The sequence below is a fragment of the Mustela putorius genome, unplaced genomic scaffold (assembly GCF_011764305.1).
Source record: "Mustela putorius furo isolate JIRA1106 unplaced genomic scaffold, ASM1176430v1.1 tig00000145_pilon_pilon_pilon, whole genome shotgun sequence".
Lineage (NCBI taxonomy): Eukaryota > Metazoa > Chordata > Mammalia > Carnivora > Mustelidae > Mustela > Mustela putorius.
Window position 1 is genome coordinate 20,324,240 of NW_025421294.1, and position 20,759 is coordinate 20,344,998.

Genomic DNA, 20,759 nt, shown 5'->3' on the forward strand with positions numbered 1-20,759 from the left:
TATTCTTTGCTGTATAGGCCTAGATCATGGACAACAAATACTACCAAATGTTGTCTGTGGGTAAGTCTTTTTATGGAGATCAAAGTAATGTGAGGTGGTTTCTCTTCTCAAGCTTCTCTCTTGGGAACAGGAAACGTGTAACTTTTATTTGAGGGAGTGATACCAGACTGTGGTTAGTACATGGTTCTTTCCAGCTGGCTGATAAAAGAGTACAGAAAACAGAACTCATAGAGAGAATGAGATTTGTTTAGAGGAGGATGGCCTAGGAGATGTAATGTAGTGATTCAGAAATTATTAAGTTCCTCTTATGTGCGAGGGACACTAAGCTGAATAAAGCACAGTCCCGGTCCTGTGGAAAGAGGCAGAGGCACAAGAGCCCTGGGAAAGGGGCATCTGAATCACGTGTGGGCAGTACTGGAGGGAGCATGTCATTCGAAAGGAGGTACTGCTCACCAGGAGTTGAAAGAACGATGAGTCAGGAGTGAAGAGAAGGGTAAGGGCTGGCTTGTTTCCAGCAGAGGAATCAACATGTATGAAGACGCAGACACATGGAGTGGCAGTGCAGTTGGCACACTGTAAAGGCCATACGTTGGGGAGGAGTGGCAGGAGAGCTTTCAAGAAATAGATAGAAGCTAGATCATCAAGAATTCTGACAGGCTTAGGCTAAGAAGTATCTGTGTTATCCTGAAGGCCTTGGAATTTCTTAAAAGAATTTTAATCAGGAAAATGAATGATAGACCCTGTATAATTCAGGGGAAGGCTACTTGGGGAAGGACACAGGCTGGATTGCTAGGGCCTGGGAAGACTGCAGGCAGAGAGATGAGTTACGTTCTCACGTTAAACTAGGCGAGAAGGAATCAGGGCCTGAAACTAAAGTAGTGAGAATGAGTTGGAAGGCAGAAGATACTAAGGAGATAGAAATAATGGAATCTAGTGACTGGCTGAGGGAATGAAGGAGATGTTTTCTTCAGTTTACATCACTCTGTAGAGAATGATACCATTTACTGAACTAGGAAGATCCAGCCAGCAGTAAAATGTCTTTTTGGGGAAGAGTGGTGGGTACTGGACATGAAGGAGAGGTAGCAGGGTGGTGAGTAGAAATGATGACTTGTAGGATAGAGTTTAAGGTGCGCTGGGACGCCTCCAGAAGGATGGGTGTATTAGGCATTTCGGCGTAGAAATCAGGAGTAAGGTTTGACTGGAGGTAGGAATTTAAGAGACAGCATATTAGTCATAGCTAAAGCCATGAGTTTGTTTTGAAGGTCACTAATATTTTGGGGGCAAGTAGAAGGGGAGAAGGGCAGGGAACTCAAAGGCTGGAAAGGAGCAACAAGAAAAATGGTATGACATAGTCCTAAGAAGTGGGAGTAGTCAGCAGTGTCAGATGAAGACCAAAGAGCAGTAAAATCAGGACAGGGCAGGTATCCATCTGGCATGAGGAAAGTCTGTAGCCTCAGCAAGAATTTCAGTATAGCATAGAGGTAAGGACAGAGCCTCCTGTAGTATTTAAATCATGCTTCCAACCCATACTGGCAGTGTAGGGGTTTGAGTAGCTTACCTTTAAGTATTAGTTTCCTTTTCTGTCAAGTGGGGCTAATAATACAAACATACAAGGATACCACCAACAGGGTTAAATGAAATCAGGTATGTAGATTATGTTTAAGTTCCATCTGTGATCTCAGTAAGTAATTGTGGTCTTTTCATTGACTGGAGACAGGAGAGTAGATAAGAGCTGTGGAAGTGAAAAAGAATAGATTGTTGTATTTTTTGAACATGGTAAAGTGATTGAAAGAAGTTAGTAATTAAGAATACCAGGTAAGGGTTTGGGGTTGTTTTTAAAATAGTAGAAACTTGGTTATGTGCATATGCTGAAGGAAAAGGTCCTCAGGGCCACCTGATCTACTGAAATATAAGAAAAGGATGAGTACGTGGGTATAGTTGCTGATAACTTACACAAGTGTTGGCAGAAGTTTTCTTCTAGATAATTCCAGATAGTCCTTATCCAAGCCTTTTCTGGCTTGGCTCCAGCTAAGAATCCCCAGTGAATACTAGAATACTTAGCAAGTAATTTGACTAGTGGCTTCATTTTTTCTTTTTCACTGAAGAGGAACAAGAATTTTTTTTTTTTAAAAATGGGAAGTAGTGGGACAGTTGGGAGAATGGGGATACTTTGGAAGAGCTTCTAAGAGGGCCTAGTGTAGAATCACTGTTGCTGGTGCCTCTTCAGTGAACTGTGCTCTGCAGAGTCTTTGCTAGCGGTATTCATCAGCCTAGGTGCAAGGTGGGAGATGACAGTGCTCAACTGACCAGGAATTGGAAGGAGACAGGAATAGGAGCAGTAGTAACAGAGCTGGCAGTAATAGTAGAGACTGGTGAAGCTATAGATTGTAGGGTCTAGGTGAAGGAGAGAAGGCAAAGTGGAACTCGTACTTTCGGAGAAAATGGAATGGTCACCGCTTGCTCTGATGAGGTTGAAGGGTCACTGCAGAGGCTAGTTAGAGAGCTGGAAGACAGAAAGTGTTTGTTGGGGAACAGGATATGGCGATTTAAGAATCTGAGCATTTGAAGGCAGTGGCAGCTTTGAGGATCGAGTCATGGGCGTGGGAAACTGAAAATAGAGTGGGATGAGTATCTTGGATGTATATATAGAGAGAAGATCAAAATCTTTCTGTGTGAGCAAAGGCCAGAAGCCACAGTATTTGTAGAAAGTGGTGCTTGGAACAGGGTAGCTGGCATTTGATATGAATGTGGGAGTTCACGAGAAACCTGGGAGGTGGGAACCATAGACGTTGGACTCAGGAACTTGGATTTTAACTACCCAGGCAGTGGAGAGCTGGTAGAGGTTTCTGATAGTGACTTTAAAAGAAAACTCTTAGGCAGATAGTCCAGCAGAGGTTTGTAGAATAGGCTGGAAGGGAGAGGAAACTGAGAAGAATGTCTTGATATCTCATTTTCTGGCAGCCATCTTTCTGGGTTCCTTCCGCATGGCCTACCAGGAGATTAAGAATGTCATCCTGGAGGTGAACGAGAGTGTTCTGACGGAGTCTATGATCCAGGTAAGGAGCAAGATTGTTGTCTGGGGAGCTGGCTCTTCACGTCGTGCACTAGCCTCTTCTGTTTAGAGGGTGAGGTCTTTAGCACTGGCACTTTACAGAATGCTGGCTTTGGGTCAGCGTCCGTCTCTCCATTGGTTAGATTATTTCTGGTATAGTTTTCAAAAGTCCTGCCATCTCACTAGCTGCCCCAGCCCCTAGCCCGTTTTCTTCTTTGTGGCAGAGTGGGGGACTGAAAGGCTCAAGCTAACCGCTTTGAGACCGTCCCTTCTCTCTTTCAGAACCTCATTAAGCAGATGCCAGAGCCCGAGCAGTTAAAAATGCTGTCTGAGTTGAAGGATGAATACGATGATCTGGCCGAGTCGGAACAGTTTGGCGTGGTGGTGAGTGAGGCCTGTGGCAAGAAGCTCTTCTTGGACTCCTTGCTCCCTTCCTCCCCTAGAGCAGCTGGGCCACTTGCTTCTCGCCTCTTGTCTATTTTGAACCTATCTTCCTCTCTGTTCGGTGCTCTGGAACTCACAGCCTCCCACACGAGGCTCAAGCCTTGATGTTTTTCTGACTTGCTCTCTCCCTGTTGGCTGTACTGGAACTGCTTGTCTTCCCCACCAGATGGGCACGGTGCCCCGCCTGCGGCCTCGCCTCAACGCCATCCTCTTCAAGCTACAGTTTAGTGAGCAAGTGGAGAATATTAAACCAGAGATCGTTTCTGTGACTGCCGCGTGTGAGGAGTTACGAAAGAGTGAGAGCTTCTCTAGCCTCCTGGAGATTACCTTGCTTGTCGGAAACTACATGAATGCTGGCTCCAGGAATGCTGGTGCTTTCGGCTTCAACATCAGCTTCCTCTGTAAGGTGAGCCAGGTGGTTAGAGCAGAATGGAGAGGGGAAGGCCGCTGGCCTCTGTGGGCAGCATGTGGCAAACTGCTGTTGGTCTTAGAGGGTCAGGACTAACACGTTTCTCCTCTTTCCCCAAGCTTCGAGACACCAAGTCCACAGATCAGAAGATGACATTGTTGCACTTCTTGGCTGAGTTGTGTGAGAATGACTATCCTGATGTCCTGAAGTTTCCAGATGAGCTTGCCCATGTGGAGAAAGCCAGCCGAGGTAGGGCAGGTTGAGGTGCAGCTAGAAGGCTGTTCAAGGCCCCCAAAATCTCTGCATTGGGACGGAAATTCTCACTTGCCTATCTTAGGTGGGAATGGGAGAGGGTGGAGGCATGGTGTCTAGGCCACAGCAAAGAGGATTATCAGGCACAAGGGAGGTCTTCGGATACAGTAGTGGGAAGCATTCTTTCCCTTCTTAGGGAAACACCAAATACTAAAAAAAAAAACCAACGGAAGAAAGGCAAGTGTTTTTAGTCTAGGTCAGTGGTTCTTTTTATTGAGAAAGCATGGACTAGATTGACAAAAATCAGGCCTCACCGTCTTGGAACGAGGCACAGAAAAAGCAGCACTCAGTAGAAATGGGAACAGATTTCTGCCCTTCCTCTGTATTGCTGTGGATAGCTCCTTCCTCCCAAACTCTCTCTAAAATAAATGAGACCAAGATCCCGGGGGCTTTCACCAGTTCCTGTTAAATTAAATGAAGCTTCTCTTCTTGAGGCTGGAGGTTCAGGCATCGAGTAACTTACAGTTTAAGTGGAAAGATGAAGAATATGATGTGTGGAACCACTGGAGGAGGGGACCTGAGAGTTGCAGCTCACCATGCGCACTGACACGGCGCCTTGACAACCAGAAGCTGAGGGTCTGGGGACTGGGAATAACTCTCGCTTTCTCTTTTTTCTCCTTTAGTTTCTGCTGAAAACTTGCAAAAGAACCTAGATCAGATGAAGAAACAAATTTCTGATGTGGAACGTGATGTTCAGAATTTCCCAGCTGCCACAGATGAGAAAGACAAGTTTGTTGAAAAAATGACTATATCCTTTCTTACGAGAGGAAGGAGTTCCTAGGATGCTTGCTGAGAAGGGAAGGAAGACTTCCCAAAGGGAGGACAGCTGGAGAGATCTGGGGGTAGAGAAATTTTCCTTCTTAAAAAAAAAAACTCTTAAAATTCTTTTCATTATATACATAGTTCTTGAGAGCATTCTCATTGTTGTGGTAGGCACACCACCAAAATTCCTCCCTGACCCCTTGCCCTCTGCCCGGTCTCCACTACTCGCACACACGTATTCTCTTTCCTCGCCCCTTCCTAACCACTGCCACTGGACTCATTTTCAGCTCAGGAGTGTATTCTAAACAAAAACTGTGTTGTGTTGTATTGCTTTTTGCACCTCCTGGCTCTTGGCCCTGACCCCACGGCAGCATGTGCAGAGCCATGTTACTGCCACTTCTGCTGTAGGTGAGCCATGGTTTACAGTTTTCCATTCCTGTTCTGGATATTTCGATTGCTTCTTGCCTTTGCTCTTACAAGCAGTGTCATGTTGAACATCCTTGTGCATGCCAGCATGCGTCTCTGTGTGCTCCTCGGGGCCAGAGCAGTGGGTCTGCTTCCTGGTCTTGGTCCTTGACTCCCTGGCCGCACAGCTTCGTGAAGGACGCACAGGAGCAGTATAACAAGCTACGCCTGATGCACTGTAACATGGAGGCCCTCTATAAGGAGCTGGGAGACTACTTCCTCTTTGACCCCAAGAAAGTGTCGGTGGAAGAATTCTTCATGGATCTGCACAACTTCAAGAATATGTTTGTGGTGAGCCAGGGATACTGCTGACTGAATCTTTCGTGGACATTTCTCGCTTTCCACATGGCTTGCTGGGGGGGTGGGCTGATGTGGAAGTGCACACATGGCCACGTGTTTCGTTTTGTTTTCCTCCACAGCAAGCAGTCAAGGAAAACCAGAAGCGGCGGGAGACAGAGGAAAAGATGCGGCGAGCAAAACTAGCCAAGGAGAAGGCAGAGAAGGAGCGGCTCGAGAAGCAGCAGAAGAGAGAGCAACTCATAGACATGAATGCAGGTAAGAAGCGAGGAGAAGGGTTGATGGGCTGAAACAGGAACATTTGCAGGGCTTCTCTGCCTAGAATCTCAAGGCCAGAGGGAACAGCTCATGTCGGAGCTCAGCTCCTGGCAAAAGATTGTTGGCAGCCTTTTACCTCCAAGAGCCTGACACTGGACTTGAACCTCAGCTTTCCTGCATGTACATTCCAGTGCTCCATGCTCACCCCACCCCCACCCCCCGCCTTTGCTAGTTCCTGTGTTATGTCTCATCTCCCAGTGGGTTTAGTATTGCTGTAACGTGTACTTTTCTGCCTGGCCACATGGTCTTCTGGCCCATTTTTGTTCCATCTACTACATCTTTCATTCTTTTCCCCAAAATGTTTTCCTGGCTTTGCTCCTGTCTTTCACTGATGGCTTGTCCTCCTGCCTGCTTATTTGCACTAAGTACTATGTGCTCAGTACCTCCGCACAGTCGTACACACTATGTACAAGCATAACTGCGCATACCTATGAGGTTATAAAAGGACTGAACTTCTGGATAAGGGGGCATGGGAGCTGGCTACTCTCTTTTCTTTAGCAGAATGTTTCACTACCAGAAGCATGTCTTTGTTGAAACATATGGGCTCAATTACTGGCCTTCTGTTTCCTGTCTCTGCTGCCTTCCTGCTGTTGATGCCCTGCCCCCCTCTGCTCCTTCTCTGGGTAGCAAGAATATAGCATACATTGTGCATGGCACTGAGCTGAGGCCACCCTGCTTGAACCTGAGCAACTACGAGCTATCTAAGTAAAGGGCAGGGGAGGTGGGATAGCTGGGTGATGGGCAGTAAGGAGGGCACATGATGTCATGAGCACTGGGTGTTCTGTGCAGCTGATGAATCACTGAACTCCACCTCTGAAACTAATGATGTACTATATGTGGGCTAATTGAATTTATATATATAAAAAAGGGTCTCTAAGGCTGCCAAGTCTGCTTTGCTGAGCACTAGAGGCCAGAGCTGCTCTTGCACCTCTTGCTCCCAAGGATATTGCTTTGGCAGCTCCTATTGTGGTAAAACTAGTGACCTGAAGGAGCTGAACAGCCTCCCTTTTTTTCTTTTCTTGAAACTTTGCTGGGATCTAGTTATATGGAAGCCACAGATTTGTTCTATTACTAATGCTTTTGAAGCCCACACCTAGTGTCCTTTCCCTTCCCCATTCTCCCCTGGTGGCCAGTGTCTGTCCTCAGGTACTGTCTAGGATGCATCAGGCGAAGGTGGAGTCCAGCGGAGATGCAGGATGAGGGCTGCACCCCTTATCTGGTGATGCAGCAAGCCCTGGCCCTGGTCCCCAAGGCAAGCAAATGAGGTCGGAATGTAGGTCAGCTGCACTGGTGATGTTTAGCCAGCAGGTGGCGCCGGGAGCAGTGAGCCCAGACCAGTAGCTTCCAGCCTGCAGGCTTCTTGGGATTTCAGTTTCAGATTTCACCCCCCAGAGCTGTTGCCATGGAAACAGAGCCAGGCTGGAACAGAGACTCTACATTAACTCTTTATATTCTAGCCAGGATGCTTCTCCTACATGCTGAGCTGGCTTCTGGAAGATGCAGCCACAAGGGGCAGTACTTAAGTAAAATTCAGCAGCGGGGTGGGTGTCTTCTTTTTCCTCAGCCCTGCTCTGAAACTGGAACCGGGCTGTCCCTGATGTGTTTATAGGAATTAGAGGGAAACACTTTAGGATAAAGAGCAAGTGATATGGTTGCATATTCATTTCATATCCAGTCTTTGTACTTAAACGGGAATTAGAGTTGGGCAGTTCTGCAATTCTCTGTGTTAGTCCCCAAGGGGTTGGGAAAGAACATACTTCAAGAAAATATTCCAAGGTTTACATTGATTAGTAGGCAGTGAAACCTTTTCTTTTAACCACTGTCCAACAGATGCAATTAAACATGGGCTGTGAGGCTTGAGGTTTAGTCCTCAGCCACCGTGGGCCAGGGGTAAGCCAGGCAACAGTCATAGAGTTGGCATGGGACTTAACACTGTATGCTGCTCAGGCTGAAGAGCTTACATCTCCGTCTTTCTTTGTGACAGAGGGTGATGAGACCGGTGTGATGGACAGTCTTCTGGAAGCTCTGCAGACGGGCGCAGCATTCCGACGGAAGAGAGGACCCCGTCAGGGTAAGTAAGCAGATGGAGCCCAGCCTGGGCATGTGGAAGGGATGAGGTCTCTCTGCTCCTGGTCCTGCTTGCCTTGGGCTGAAGAACAGGTAAAGATGTTCTGAGGGTTCAGGAACTTCCTCATGATAGTCACTGCATCAAGAGTGGGTTGTCCAGTCATCTACCTCCATGATAGAAAGCATGGACTTGGAGAACTGGGTCTTCAGATCTGTTAGCAGATCTATTATAGCTGATGATGACTGTACTTCTCCCCATTCTTGAAGCAGAAACTTGGAACAAGTGAACCATGGTGCAGGACACAGATTTGGGTGGGTGTTTGCAGGTATGAACAAAAACTGAGTTAAAAGTGTAAATTAGATGTAGGAAATAAAAAGTCAAGAGCCCTAAAAAGTCAAGATCCCTTACTCTCAACTTCACAAGCAGAAAAGATAGAGGAGATTATCTGAGATTATCCTCAGATGTAATAACACAGAGGAGCAGTCCAATGGAAGAAACTCTCTGTCCGAGAATTACCCTCTCCTTGGGTGCAGTTAGCCTGCAGTGCGTTTTGTCTTCCCCACTGACTTCCCCACAGCCTCCTCTCCCAGCCATCTGAAGATTTCAGTGGATTGAGTTGAGTCAGAGCCTTTAAGAATTATGGGGATAAGAAGACAAGTGATCCAGGCATTAGTGTGGGGAAGGATCAGTGGATAAGCTTCCTTAGAAGGAAGCACACAGTGGCCAAGAGACTGTTCCAGGAAAAGGTACTACAACCAACACTATCCCTTGGGTGGATGAGGGCACTGTTGAGTCTGGTGAGGGCCCTTCTGGACTAGGAGAGAGAGATAGCTTCTTTCCTGGGTTGAAGGGTGGGAATAATAGAAAGGGCAGTCATGAAGGGTTTCTACTTTCGAGAGAGTGAAAGCTGTGTTCCGTTGCCTGCCTGGGCTGTTCTGTAGATCTCTTTGATAAGAGCTTTAAGGTTATTGGAAGGAAGAATAATGTAGTTTGTTTTGACCTCTGTAGGGCTTCCAATACCTGTCATAGCCTGGACAGGGATCTTCTGGATCAAGCGTGTAGAGCATGCTAACCCCCATAAACTTAATGTCCCAAAGGTCGTTCTCTTTTTCAGCCCATACTCTGAATTCCCAAAAGAAGATTCCCTTCTGACGGCTCTTCTGCGTGACTTCCGAACCTTCCCTAAATAGGAGAATCCCTAGTTACAATTCCTCCCCATTTCCTCTTGGCAGGCTTTGTAGTGGGAGGAGAGGTGCTTATAATGGACTTAGAATTTCCTGGCATAGTGCATTAAATCCTATAGATTAGTATTTGGGTAGAGAGTGCAGCTAGTAGTATTTGTTTAGTTTTTAAAGGTTCTTATGAGATGCTTTCAACCCCCTGCCAGTGTGGCCTTACATTAGGCATTTCCAGGCAAATGAAACTATATTGCATCTCACTGTTGACTCTCTCAGCTAAATGCCAACCTGCATCTGACTGTTGGTGGGGAATTCCCTTTTTAAGCCTCTTCCTCTGAAACTGGACTAGAATCCCAGATGCTTCCTGTACACAGGCAGCCAGACATCAATGGCTCCCCTCTGTGGGGAAGCCCCATTCTCTGCTTCTTCCCAAGTAGGGAACCAGGACTCACAGGCAGAGGAAGCAGGGATTTTGTTGGAACATAACCTTTCAGCAGAAGATCTAAATTAGTCAAAGTGCTATTCTCAGTGCAAGAAGGAATAGGAGATGGATACTAGGAAATACTAAGAGAAGCAGAGAAGTGCATACTTTTTAAATTGGTTCCATCCTGTAATCTAATCTTTCTGGGCTGTAGGTTCACAGAACAGGGATGAACGTATCTGAAAGCATCTCCCCAGGAAGACCTTTCTGGTTACTCTGGTATGCTCCTGAGGTGGTACATTCACATGCTGTGAAGTGACGTGGCCTCATGCCTTTAAATGTAAAAACTCTACCACAATCCGAGGAGCATCGGGCTAGGTAGAGACCAAAGGACCCCAAGTCAAGTCTAACTCTGGTGCTGTCTAGGGTACGTCAGACAGGTTTTGGGGACTGAGTTTCTTCATGAGTTGGACTAAAATGATCTCTTGAGTCTTTTCTAGCTTTAATTTTATTTTTGACCAGAGGCAGTAGAACTAAGACTGGAAAGAGGCTGGACTCAGAAGGCCTTATTCTCACTGTAAAGGCTGCAGGTTTCCCTCAGTGGATACTGGACTTAGCTGGTCCACTCCTTCCTTCACCAACTCTGACTCCCCTCCTATGGCCGATTGCCTTGAGCCAAAAAACTGAAGCGCTAGCGAGCAGATCTGTCTCACAGCCCTCCTCAGTCCCTGGGAAGCAGCTGTCCCTGCCTCAAAGACACTGGCCTCTTCCATAGGACTTAAAGGCATGTTTAAAAAAAAAAAAGTCTTCCGGTCTCTGGAGACCTGAGGGAGTGTAGACAGAGTACAGAGTATACAAAGCACCATTGATGCGCTGGAAGAGGAGAGTTACTATCAGGGCTGGTTCACTAAAAGTGACATGTTAAGCTGCTGTGATCTGCAGGGTGTGGGAGAACAATGGTTTGAGTGTCAAAGAGAAGAATCCATGTGATTGTATCGCAGCTACTATTTCAAGCTGATGATTGAGTCAGCGTGTGGTTTTAATGACTCAACTTTATCTCCATGTCTGAATTGTGGCCTCTTATACATAGGCCATCTGCTCACTGAGATAAAAGTCAAGGGAAGAAATTGGTCTTTCTCTTCCTTTCCTTCCATCTAAGCTCCACCTCCACTAACAGAACCTTAGAGTCTGGAGAATGTCTGAAGACCTCCAGTGATTAGCATCTGACCTCTGCATAGAGGAAAGCAATTAAGACCCAGAGAAACTGGCTGGCTCAGCTCTATACAGCTGGCCGATGGTAGAGCGAGGAACTTTGTCCCCCCTTTTGTGATTCCAAGTCCAGGGCTGTGGCCACTAAGCCTCCTTGATGGACAGGACAGTGACCCCTCTGTGGAGGCCAGAGGTATTCTTTCCCACCTTCGAGCAGAGAGAGTACTGGACATGGTACAGTTGCTCCAGTGAGTTTCTGATGACTACCTGTCTATAGAAGGGGAAGAATGTTTCCTAGACCACTACCTCTTCTCCCTCTGCTTCTGTGAAAATAGGACAGAAATTATAATTAGGTGACTTTAGACAGTAATGAGTTCTTAAGGACAGTAATGACTGCCCCATCTGTCCTAGTTTCCTCTCCCCTAAGGAAGCTTATTAACAAGAACACTTCCTCTTTGGGAGCAGTTTCTAGCCTCTGTTTTATAAATGTCTTTTTCTAAATCATTAACCTTTTTCTGATTCATCTGTACTGGTATTATATATGGTTGGTAGATTTTGCTGGTGTTTTTATTGTAGCCCACCCTAGAACATCTAGGAATCTGGCTTCAGAGAGCTTTGACCAGTGTCTCAGGATGGTTCCCTTTTCCCCACTAGACTATGACATCATTCTCTTGTGAGTTAATAATCCTCCCTGATCTAATATAGTCAAATTATGTATCTGCTTCTGTGGCTACTTTTCAGTAGTCTCAAGTACCCAAGCTAGGGAAAGAAGGGAAAGAGTCACTTTCTCTGGATTTTTCAAACTGTTGAGTATAACTGTGGCCCTGAAGACAAAGTAGAAACCGGAATTCTTCCATCCTGTTGATTCTCTTTCCAATTCCAGCTAAGAGCTTTCCCATTTCTGGTTCTAACCTTAGGCCACATCATGGCCATCCCTAGGCTTAAAAGCTAAGTTTTGGTCTTCCCCCCCACCTACCATCCACTCTTAGTTTTGGTAATGCATCAAAATCTTTTGGAATCTAGAAAATGTAGAAATAGTACTTGATGAGGTACAACTGGTGTCCTGTTAAAGGAAGAAATCAAAGAGAAACACCACAAGACATGCCACACTTGAACTCTGACTTTTCCCATGTTGCCCAGAAGAGGTGTCTCTGAAGACCTGGTGGTCTTTTCCTTCTGGGGTCTGGAATCAGGAATTCTTTCAGCCTAAACAACACTCCTTCAGTCACACACGAGTAGTTGGCAGTATTTTCTCAACTGCTAGAGACTGAATACACAGGAGCACCAAAGTGACACCAAGCCACTGCCTTTCTGGACATGAGAAGTAGGGTCCTAGAGAAGGGAGTCCTTCAGAAAAGAGCTGAAACTAAGTGACTTTCTAGGTGCAGGCAATGTAAATGCAGGGTGCAAGCCATGTGCTTGCTTTCCTGTGTGGAAACTGCACAGGTTTGGCTCCAGACTTGGCTGGAGAGACTAAGAAGATGGAAGCATCTACCTGTAGATCTTCCAGTGGGGGCTCCTTTTCCTCTCCTTTCCGTCGCTGAGGCCAGAGCATGTGTTCATAATCCAAGGAGTGGTTTGTGTGAACGGCTTGGAGTCTGGGTCCCATTCCTTCCCCTTGGAACCAGATGATGAACCCCTGTGCTGGTTGGTCAGGGCCTTCACTCTGCCTTCTCCTCTTGTTAGACAGTCCGTTGTGCCCCTGGGAGGAGGAGTTGGAGGAGGAGGAGACCCATACATTGGTAACCTGTGGGCATGCCGAGTGCTCCGAGCTGCAGGCGGCCTCTCATGTGTGCACACAGTGGTGCTGCGTTCCACTTCTGGGGAAACTGGCAGCCCTGCTGAGAAGCTGACCCTGTTTGGCTTCCACCCTGCCATGAGCTGCTTGCTGGTCTAAACAAGGCGCAGGCGTTCCAGGCGCTTTGTTGACCGCCTCCTCTGGACCTTGCCTTCCTGTGCATGTCCTGAGGCTGCCCCTGTCCTGCCCTCTCTTCCTTGGGGAGGGCTAGGCTCATTTCACCTGTCCCTGCTTCTTTAATGCTTAGGTGCTGCTTTCTTCATTCATCTTTCCCATGACCCAGCAAGCAGGGTTTTTTGAGGTATAAATCAAATGCTTAAAATTCACTCTTTTTAAAGTATTTACTTCAGTGGTCTTTGGTATAGCTACAGGTTTTTGCAAACATCACCACTAATTCCAGAATAATATCTAATTCCCAGAAAGAAACCCCATCCCCATGAGCAGTCATTCCCCCAGTCCCTAGCCATCATGAATCTACTGTCTCCCTGGATGTGCTCCTTCTAGACATTTCATAGAAATGGAATCCTAGCACATGTGGCCTTTGCATCTGGTTTCTTTCATCCCAGGCAGGCGGCTCTTGGTGTACATGTGGTCTCTCTGTGCTGTTTGTAGGGCATGGGAAGAGGCAGAGAGCATGAGCTGGGCAGAGTCCCAAGAAACTGCCTTTGTGTTGAAGACACTGGTGCCATAACTCTGCATCCCATAAATTAATGGGAGAGTCTTAGGGGTGGCTCCCAGAAGTGAGACCAGAAACTCATGAATTGATTAGTTCTTCTCTTCCTGTCTAAGATGACAACTGGAACTTCATAATCCCTTAGCCCACTGGGCTGAGATTTCTTTGTTGGGGCCCATCCTTGACCCTAGCTCTGCCTTCCCTGACATACCTTTCCTGACCCAACCACCTCACAGCCACATACATACCTCATAGGGCCCTTAAAGAGGTGGGAAAGAGCTAGGCGTGTGGGCGCGGGGAGAGGGATGGAGGGCTCGTGGGACTTCTGGGAGCCTGACGTGCATGCGGGGTCACTGCATGGCTGTTGCTCTGCTCCTTGCTGCAGGAGTTGCCCCAAGCAGCCTGAGGAAGGCCTTCCTCTGCTTGGGACAGCCCTCCCCAGGGTTCACTCCAAATGGTTTGGGCCTAGGAGATTCCTGGAAAACTGCCAAGAAAACAAAAATAATACTCTACCAAGCCTGGGTCTATTTAATTTCAGCAACCCAGTGATGAGTAAACCCATTTTGAGTACTTGATTTCGCCTTAAATTTTACACAAACTTGAACCACATGTGTCTGTCTCAGTATACTCAAACCTATGCAGCTTCCACACAGGAAAGCAAGCACACAGCTTGCACCCTCCATTTACATTGTCTGCACCTAGAGAGTCTATTCCATGTGTTCTTGGATCTCTGCTCCTCCTCTAAAGTATCGGCTTCTCTGAACCAGATCGTGCAGCCCCCTTTGCATGGCCTTGGGCTGAATGTCTGCTACAGAGAAGGAAAGGGATTAGAAATTGGGCCTTCTGTGGACAAGCTCTCTCATGTCTTCTCTTTGCAGCTAACCGGAAGGCCGGGTGTGCAGTCACATCTTTGCTAGCCTCAGAGCTAACGAAGGATGACGCCATGACTGCTGTTCCTTCTAAGATGGCCAAGAACAATGAGGGAGTCTCCACAATCCTCGAGGAAACTAAGGAGTTGGTTGGCCGTGCAAACTAAGCTGGGGCCTGTGGCCATAGCAGCCCCCTGGGGCACTCCAGACTGTCTTGCCCTGGAGCCTGTGCCTAAAGGGTCATGGAAGTATTCTTCTGCGGTGGCTGCTCCCACTATCCTGACCCTTTTTCTCTGGCCTGCCGCTCTCTGTACATCACACAAGCTTCAGCTGCCTGGAGGCCAGCAGGAAAGGGCACTGGGGGTCCGGGGGAGGCCTGAGCCCGACCCAGCCAGCCCTGGCTGTTGTATTACCAAAGCAGGCTCCTTGTTTGCTGCCTTAACCCCAAGTGTCTCCTCTCTGTCACCGAGGCCTTGTCTCAGACCAGGCCCCACCTGCTTTTCCAGCCCCTGCTTTTCCAGTGGGCTTTCACCTGGGTCAGTCTTGCTGGGTGTTTTTCTTTTGTGGTTTCTCCAGCCCTGAGAACAGCATGGGGCTTGTGAACCTTTGGGCTCTATCCCCCCTTTCATTGCTGTTACCTCTGCTCTGCTCTTCCCTCTCCTGGTTGTTATTTATTACTTGTGGTGTGACAGTGGGAGCCATGCCTAGAGAAGTGGGGAACAGACCCCATCCTTACCGCACCTTCCGCGGAAAGGCATCCCAGAACAAAAAGGACCTGAACCACTTGATCTGTTCCACCGTGGCCAAGGGCCTGTGGGGAGGCAAGAGACATTGTGGGACTTATCCCCAGCCTGCTGCCATGTTTGAGGACCCTGCCTCTGTGAACTCTCTACCCCTGCCCCCGGCGACCGAGCCACAGTCACTCCTCACACCTTCCCCAGAGCTTTGGTGCATCTCATCTGGAGTATGGGCTGTACTGTGACCATCCCAACACCTCACCCTCTGTCTCCAAGGAAATGGGAGGTGGAGCCTCCTGGCTGAGAAATTGTATTGCAAATGGATCTATTTTTATATGAGATTTTTTTTTTTTTTTAAAGAAAATATTCCTTCCCCCTTTCCCCTTCATAATGTAAGAGGCTCTGATGGCAGGACCCAGCGACCCTGGGATTTCTCACCACAGGCCTCAATCCTAAGCAACCCTCAATCCTGGACTGCCACGTCAGCCCTAAAGCCTTCTGGGCCCTTGAGGCCAGTGCAGATTCTCTCTCCCATTATCAGTTTTGGGGCAGGAGGAAGCTCTTCCCTGACAGAGCTGGACCAGGCCTAAGAATAGTGGGAGCTCTGAGACCACAGAGTTTTTATAAATGTAATATATTTATCAAGCCAAATGTGCAAATGCTAACTGGACACTGGGCAAGGAAGCACAGGAGTGTGGCCACACGGCATCCCCCGCTCCCTTCTGAACAGTAGGCAGGCCAACACTGTTCAGTAGCCCTTGCTCCAGGAAGCTCAGATTCTCTGGCTCAAGGTGACACTTTGCCCTCCTTGTGCTTTTAGCTTCCCATCACAGGTAAGGAGAGAACATGACACGGTTAGGGCTTGACCCAGAGTAAGAGCCGTTGGAGCAAAGGGGGGACTTACATGATCTGAGGGTTCCTGCAGGGAGGCCTTCAGGCCAGGAACCAGGGTGCTGGTTGCTACAGCTGCCTGTGTGTGAAGGGGCAAGAGCAGCTCCTTTGAGCTCTTCCCTGGAAGGTGGGGGTAGGGAGGAGGCTGCCTCCCTGGGTTCCTTCCTCCTCCCTGCTGATATCTGGGGCTTTGACCCTATCTTTTTTATTCTACTTTTGCTAGGATGCATTTAATAAAAAAAAAAAAAAAAAAAAGGCAAACCTATTTCCCTTGCCTTTTGGGCTTCTGGGATGTCATCACCTCCAGGTTATTGGGTTTGTTTCCAACTGTTAATAAAGCATTGAAACAGTACTACCTTACTGCCTCTTTTGTGGGTTTAAGCTGTTTTCCAAAGCCCTGTTTGACCTGACAAAAGTTGAAGGTGCCAGGGCGCCTGGGTGGGTCAGTTGTTAAGCAACTGCCTTCAGCACAGGTCATGATCCCAGGGTCCTGGGATAGAGCCCCGCATCAGGCTCTCTGCGGGAAGCCTGCTTCTCCCTCTTCCACTCCCCCTGCTTGTGTTCCCTCTCAAATAGATAAAATCTTAAAAAAAAAAGTGATGGTGCCTAACATGTGCCAGACAACACCCTGCTTGGGCTTCTGCTCTTACATTTGCTGGACCTAAAGAAATGGGACCCAGTTCTGCCCCATCCCCCTTCCACATTGCTGCCTGGGGGCTTGGCCCTTTTCTTGAACTCAGTTCTAGCCCCCCCCCTCCTCATGCCCCCAGTACCTGCAATACCTGTGCCTCTTTTTACTGAGGGAACCATTCTCCCATCTCCCCTCTTCTATCCCTGTCCTCCCACTCCCCACTCCCCCCTTTTTGGTGACCACAGACTAGAGGAACTTTCACTGGGGTAGAAACCTGAGCCTGCCAGCAAAGGTCAGAAGCCAGAGGTTATGCTCCAGGGGACTTGCTGCTCAGATGTGCACATTGTGACCTACACAAAGGAACCTCACAAGCTTTGAGCAGACCCAGAATAGAGAGCAGAGGCGGAAGAGGACCACAAAACTATTCAGACAAGCTCTAGAATTGGAAATAAAATCCTTTTAAATAGCCCTGGAGCCTGGGCAGCTGCCTCCCAGTCAGGGCAGGGGATGTGGGGGGTGGGCTGCCTTCCTCCTTCTCCCCCACCAGAGGCCACGTGTTCCTGGCTCAGAGCTTTACAGGCGCACATACCAATTAGGGACCAACCGCAGCTGCTCACAGGCTCTGCCAGTCTACTGCCCTGCCTGGAATAGAACCCAGGCAGCCAGCACCCCGCCCTCTGCAGCCTGGCTCTCAGAAACAAAACCCTGCTTCCATCTCAAACCGTGCACCACCACCCTTCCTCCCACGCAAGAAAGTCGCCTCCAGATGCTTCGTTGGAAGGCTTGGTTTCCATGACAACAGACCGGGAGCTGGCAAAACATGTGATCCGGCTCTGACAGAGCCAATGCGCAGAGGAAGCCCAGAGATAGCCTCCTTCCAGCCTGCGGTTAGGCATCCCCTCACAGAACCCCACCGCCCTCCGCTCCAGATAACCCCAGTGGGTCTGCGTTTCTGTCCTTCCGCTCCGCCTTCTCTCCTCTGTACTTCCAGCAGCTCCTCTGACTGCAGCAACCTTGAATCTCACTGTGCTTCAAGGAAGCAGGCAGAGGAGGGAGGGAGGGGAGGACTACCAACTGGAGAGTAAACGGAAAAGCGGGGGGTGGGGGGCGATCTGCGTCTGCGGGCAATCTCATTTCCTGCACACTTTTCAATCCCGACACCATTGCCGCCTCCCCAGCAACTGGGATGAACCAATTTCCTTGGTTTTGCTGCGGCGAGTGGGAAGGTGAATCCCAAATGGGTAAACTGAGGCCCAGCCTATTATAGACTGGGAACCGCCTCCGGCACGCCCTCCCAATTCCACAGTGTTCCCAAACTCACTAGGCAGCGAGTGTGGAGGGGAATGGGCAAAGGGGCATCCTCCCTCCTCCGGAGAAGCCCCCTGGGGTATTCATTTTAGCAGGGAAGAGGTGGGAACTAAGGAAACATCCACCACCACCACCAGATTTCCAGCCGGCTCCAACTCACTCCCGCCCCCGCCCCCGCTCCCTCCCCCCCCGTCCCCCCCCCCCCCCCCCCCCCCCGGAGTGTCCTCTTCTGCCTGGAGACTGGCGCCTAGAACCGTAGCGGAGATGGCGCAAGCACACTGACACCGCACACCGACGGGCTGTGCCCTGAAATCCCCGCCTCCGCCACAGACCCAGAAGCCGATTACACACAATGGAACACAATCACAGCTGTACACTGTGACGTCTGTCTAACAGAACTGCAAGCATACACAGCCACACCTGACAGCCAGAGACAGTCTCACGGTTAGGGACACAAAACCAATAAGCAAACGCAATCCTCGCCTTGCGAGCCCACCCTTCTCCCAGCACACGCCGCTTAGCTCGCCGCTGCATCCACACATGCCCAGAGCCTCCATCCCTTACACAGAACCATTCAACCTTTCAGAAGAAACCTTTTAATTTTTTTTTCAAAGAAAAAAAGCCATATAAATATTAGAGTATAAAACTTGCGTGAGACACAGGAAAGGGAGTGGGTGGGGAAGCTACGTGACTATGCGAAGAAAAGCACTTATAGGAGTCAGTACAGGGGAGGGGTCGCCGCAGCGCGTGGACACAGCACAAAACACAGCACGGGCCGCCGCAGGCAGATTCAAGGACAGAAGGCTGCACGGAGCCCTCCGCCCGCCCACCCGCCACCACGGAAAAGCACACCGCACTACACTATTGGCTATTCTACACCAGCCGAAAGAGGGAGGGGGCTCTACACTACTGTTAGGGTTGGGGTGGGGTTCTTGCACAGCCCCGCTTAAGAGACGGGACTGGGGGGGGCGGTGGGCAAATGGGGGTGGGCAGAGAAAGGTCTATGCACAAGGAGGCACTGGGAGACTTTAACCAGGCTCTGGCCACTAGAGGGCAGACGGGGGGTGGGGCGCGCCTGGGCAGTGGCCATCACAGAAAAGAAATGGCACCTGGCAAAATGAAGGAACAGAGGCTTGGGGAGTGCAGAGGCCCTGTGGAGAAGCTCTGATCTGGAGCTGAGACTTCCTGTTCACTTGGTCCCAGCTCTAGCTCCATGCCTCCCCAACCCAAGGACCAAGAATGGCCCAGCTGACCCTCCCTTGCTGCTGGGGCCACAGTGACTCTTCTAACAGTGGCACCTCTGGGGTACCCAGCACCCACAGAGGGCCCTCTGACCTCTCCAGGGGACCTGGTCCTAAACATCCTCAAACCTTTCCTGGACTGTAATGCCACTTGAAATCCACTGATGCTAAAAGCTCAGCCCAAAGTTTACTGCCTTTATGTGGTAAATGAGGGTCCAGCCTGGTACTTGGTTTATGGCTAGAACTGGGGATCTGGCCAGTACCCTAGGGACATACAGAGCTACAGAGCCTTCTACAAGACCCTAATAACCAGTAAGTCAAGCTTTGTCCATCCCCACACCCTTCCCTTCTTTATCTTACCACCCCATACTGTCTTGGAACATGCAGTGGAGTCTCTTGTTTGGAGAGGGGGAAGTCAACAGCATGCAGAGGGAACACCAAACAATGAGAAAGAGAACAAAAGACTGGTCCCAAGGGCTTTGGGAAGAGGCATGGTAGCAAAGTGCCCTCCCTAAATCCAGCAAGCATCTGTACCATGGGAATGGTGACCATGTCTCCCAAAACTTGAGCTTGGTCCTGGGGCTCTGGAAGGAGATGAAAAGACTGGCACCAAACCATGCTTTGGGGGAAGTCTGAGAATTGGAAAGGCCTAAAGGTTATGATGCCCTTCCAACTCTTCAGATCTATGAGCCTTTTTAGGTCACCAGGTACCTCAACACCCCAACCACCTTACTCGAGAAAAAGGGGCTGCTGAGGGAGTGGGGTGGGATGGGTAGGAGGAAAGCAGGGGATGGTAGATGGGCCTGATTAAATTTGGAAGATGGCAAAGTTCAGCTGTAACTAAAGGGGGTGTGATAAATGGTGTCTACACGAACCCCACTACCCCCATGGGCACAGCAAGTGATTGGATGGGGGTTCCCAGCAGAACTCCCTTTGCATATTCAATCCCTTGGGGGCAGAAAGGGGGGTGTTGACTGGGCACTTGTTTCTGTTTCCCAAGGGGAGCATGGCCTGGATCCCTACCAGTATCCTGGGGGCGGGGGGTGAGCCCTGAAAATCCGAGGCCTGGGTACAAGTAAGGAGAGACTGGGCTGGTTGGGGCGAGAAGCTGCCCTGTGGCTCCAAGCCCGGCCTCCAGATTACTTCTTCTCCTTTTTGCCAGACTTCTTCTTGTTGCCGTTGCCACCTGCAGGAGTCTTGCCATCTCGCTTGCCAGCTGCATTGGTCAGTGTGGCATTACTGCCCGGGATGTAGACATTCTGTCGATAGTCGGGCACGTGCTGCAGGGTAAACTGAGGCCCATAGCGGGCACTTAAGCCCATGGTGCCAGCACCTCCTCCCAGGGTGGAGCTCCCATCAGCAGCTTCTGCAAGAGACAAAGGAAGGTCAAGAGCTAAACTCTGCGTCGGCAACAGTCACTCTGTTAGAGCACAACCAGTTAATGAAGGCCTGCAAAGCACCTGGCCCTGATCCTGCTGAGTCCCAGGAACGACCTCTCTATTCACAAGGGGCTGAGGAAAGTGAGACATGCTAGATCTGATGCCCAGCTCTCTTACCTACTGATTTGGGGCAAGTCTACCTGGACTCCCCTATATCTCTTCAGTCTTCTGATCTGTGAAACTGGTTAAAAACAGCATCCACCAGGGCACCTGGGTGGCTCAGTTGGTTGGGTGTCT

The 20,759-nt window shown here is 49.3% G+C and overlaps 2 protein-coding genes across 7 annotated transcripts in view; one reads left to right on the forward strand and one right to left on the reverse strand.

Moving 5' to 3' along the window:
* The window catches only part of DIAPH1 (diaphanous related formin 1), a 93,628-nt gene extending 77,373 nt beyond the window's left edge, over window positions 1–16,255 (forward strand). For 5 of the 6 annotated variants that reach the window (XM_004744762.3, XM_045075364.1, XM_045075363.1 and 2 more), the window contains 9 exons: window positions 2,962–3,056; window positions 3,335–3,436; window positions 3,663–3,902; window positions 4,025–4,154; window positions 4,841–4,965; window positions 5,571–5,735; window positions 5,864–5,999; window positions 8,044–8,130; window positions 14,285–16,255. In XM_004744762.3, the coding sequence (XP_004744819.1) occupies window positions 2,962–3,056; window positions 3,335–3,436; window positions 3,663–3,902; window positions 4,025–4,154; window positions 4,841–4,965; window positions 5,571–5,735; window positions 5,864–5,999; window positions 8,044–8,130; window positions 14,285–14,442 (1,238 nt within the window). In that variant the 3' untranslated portion in view covers window positions 14,443–16,255. Of the gene's footprint in view, window positions 1–2,961; window positions 3,057–3,334; window positions 3,437–3,662; window positions 3,903–4,024; window positions 4,155–4,840; window positions 4,966–5,570; window positions 5,736–5,863; window positions 6,000–8,043; window positions 8,131–12,621; window positions 12,678–14,284 lie in introns of all 6 variants that reach the window. The other variant, XM_045075366.1, reaches the window with a different exon arrangement.
* A 3,816-nt stretch (window positions 16,256–20,071) lies between these two features.
* Window positions 20,072–20,759, reverse strand: part of LOC101674285 (protocadherin gamma-A3) — a 174,620-nt gene continuing 173,932 nt past the window's right edge. Inside the window, 1 exon segment of the mRNA XM_045075654.1 lies at window positions 20,072–20,449. Within this exon segment, the coding sequence (XP_044931589.1) occupies window positions 20,223–20,449 (227 nt within the window). The 3' untranslated portion in view covers window positions 20,072–20,222.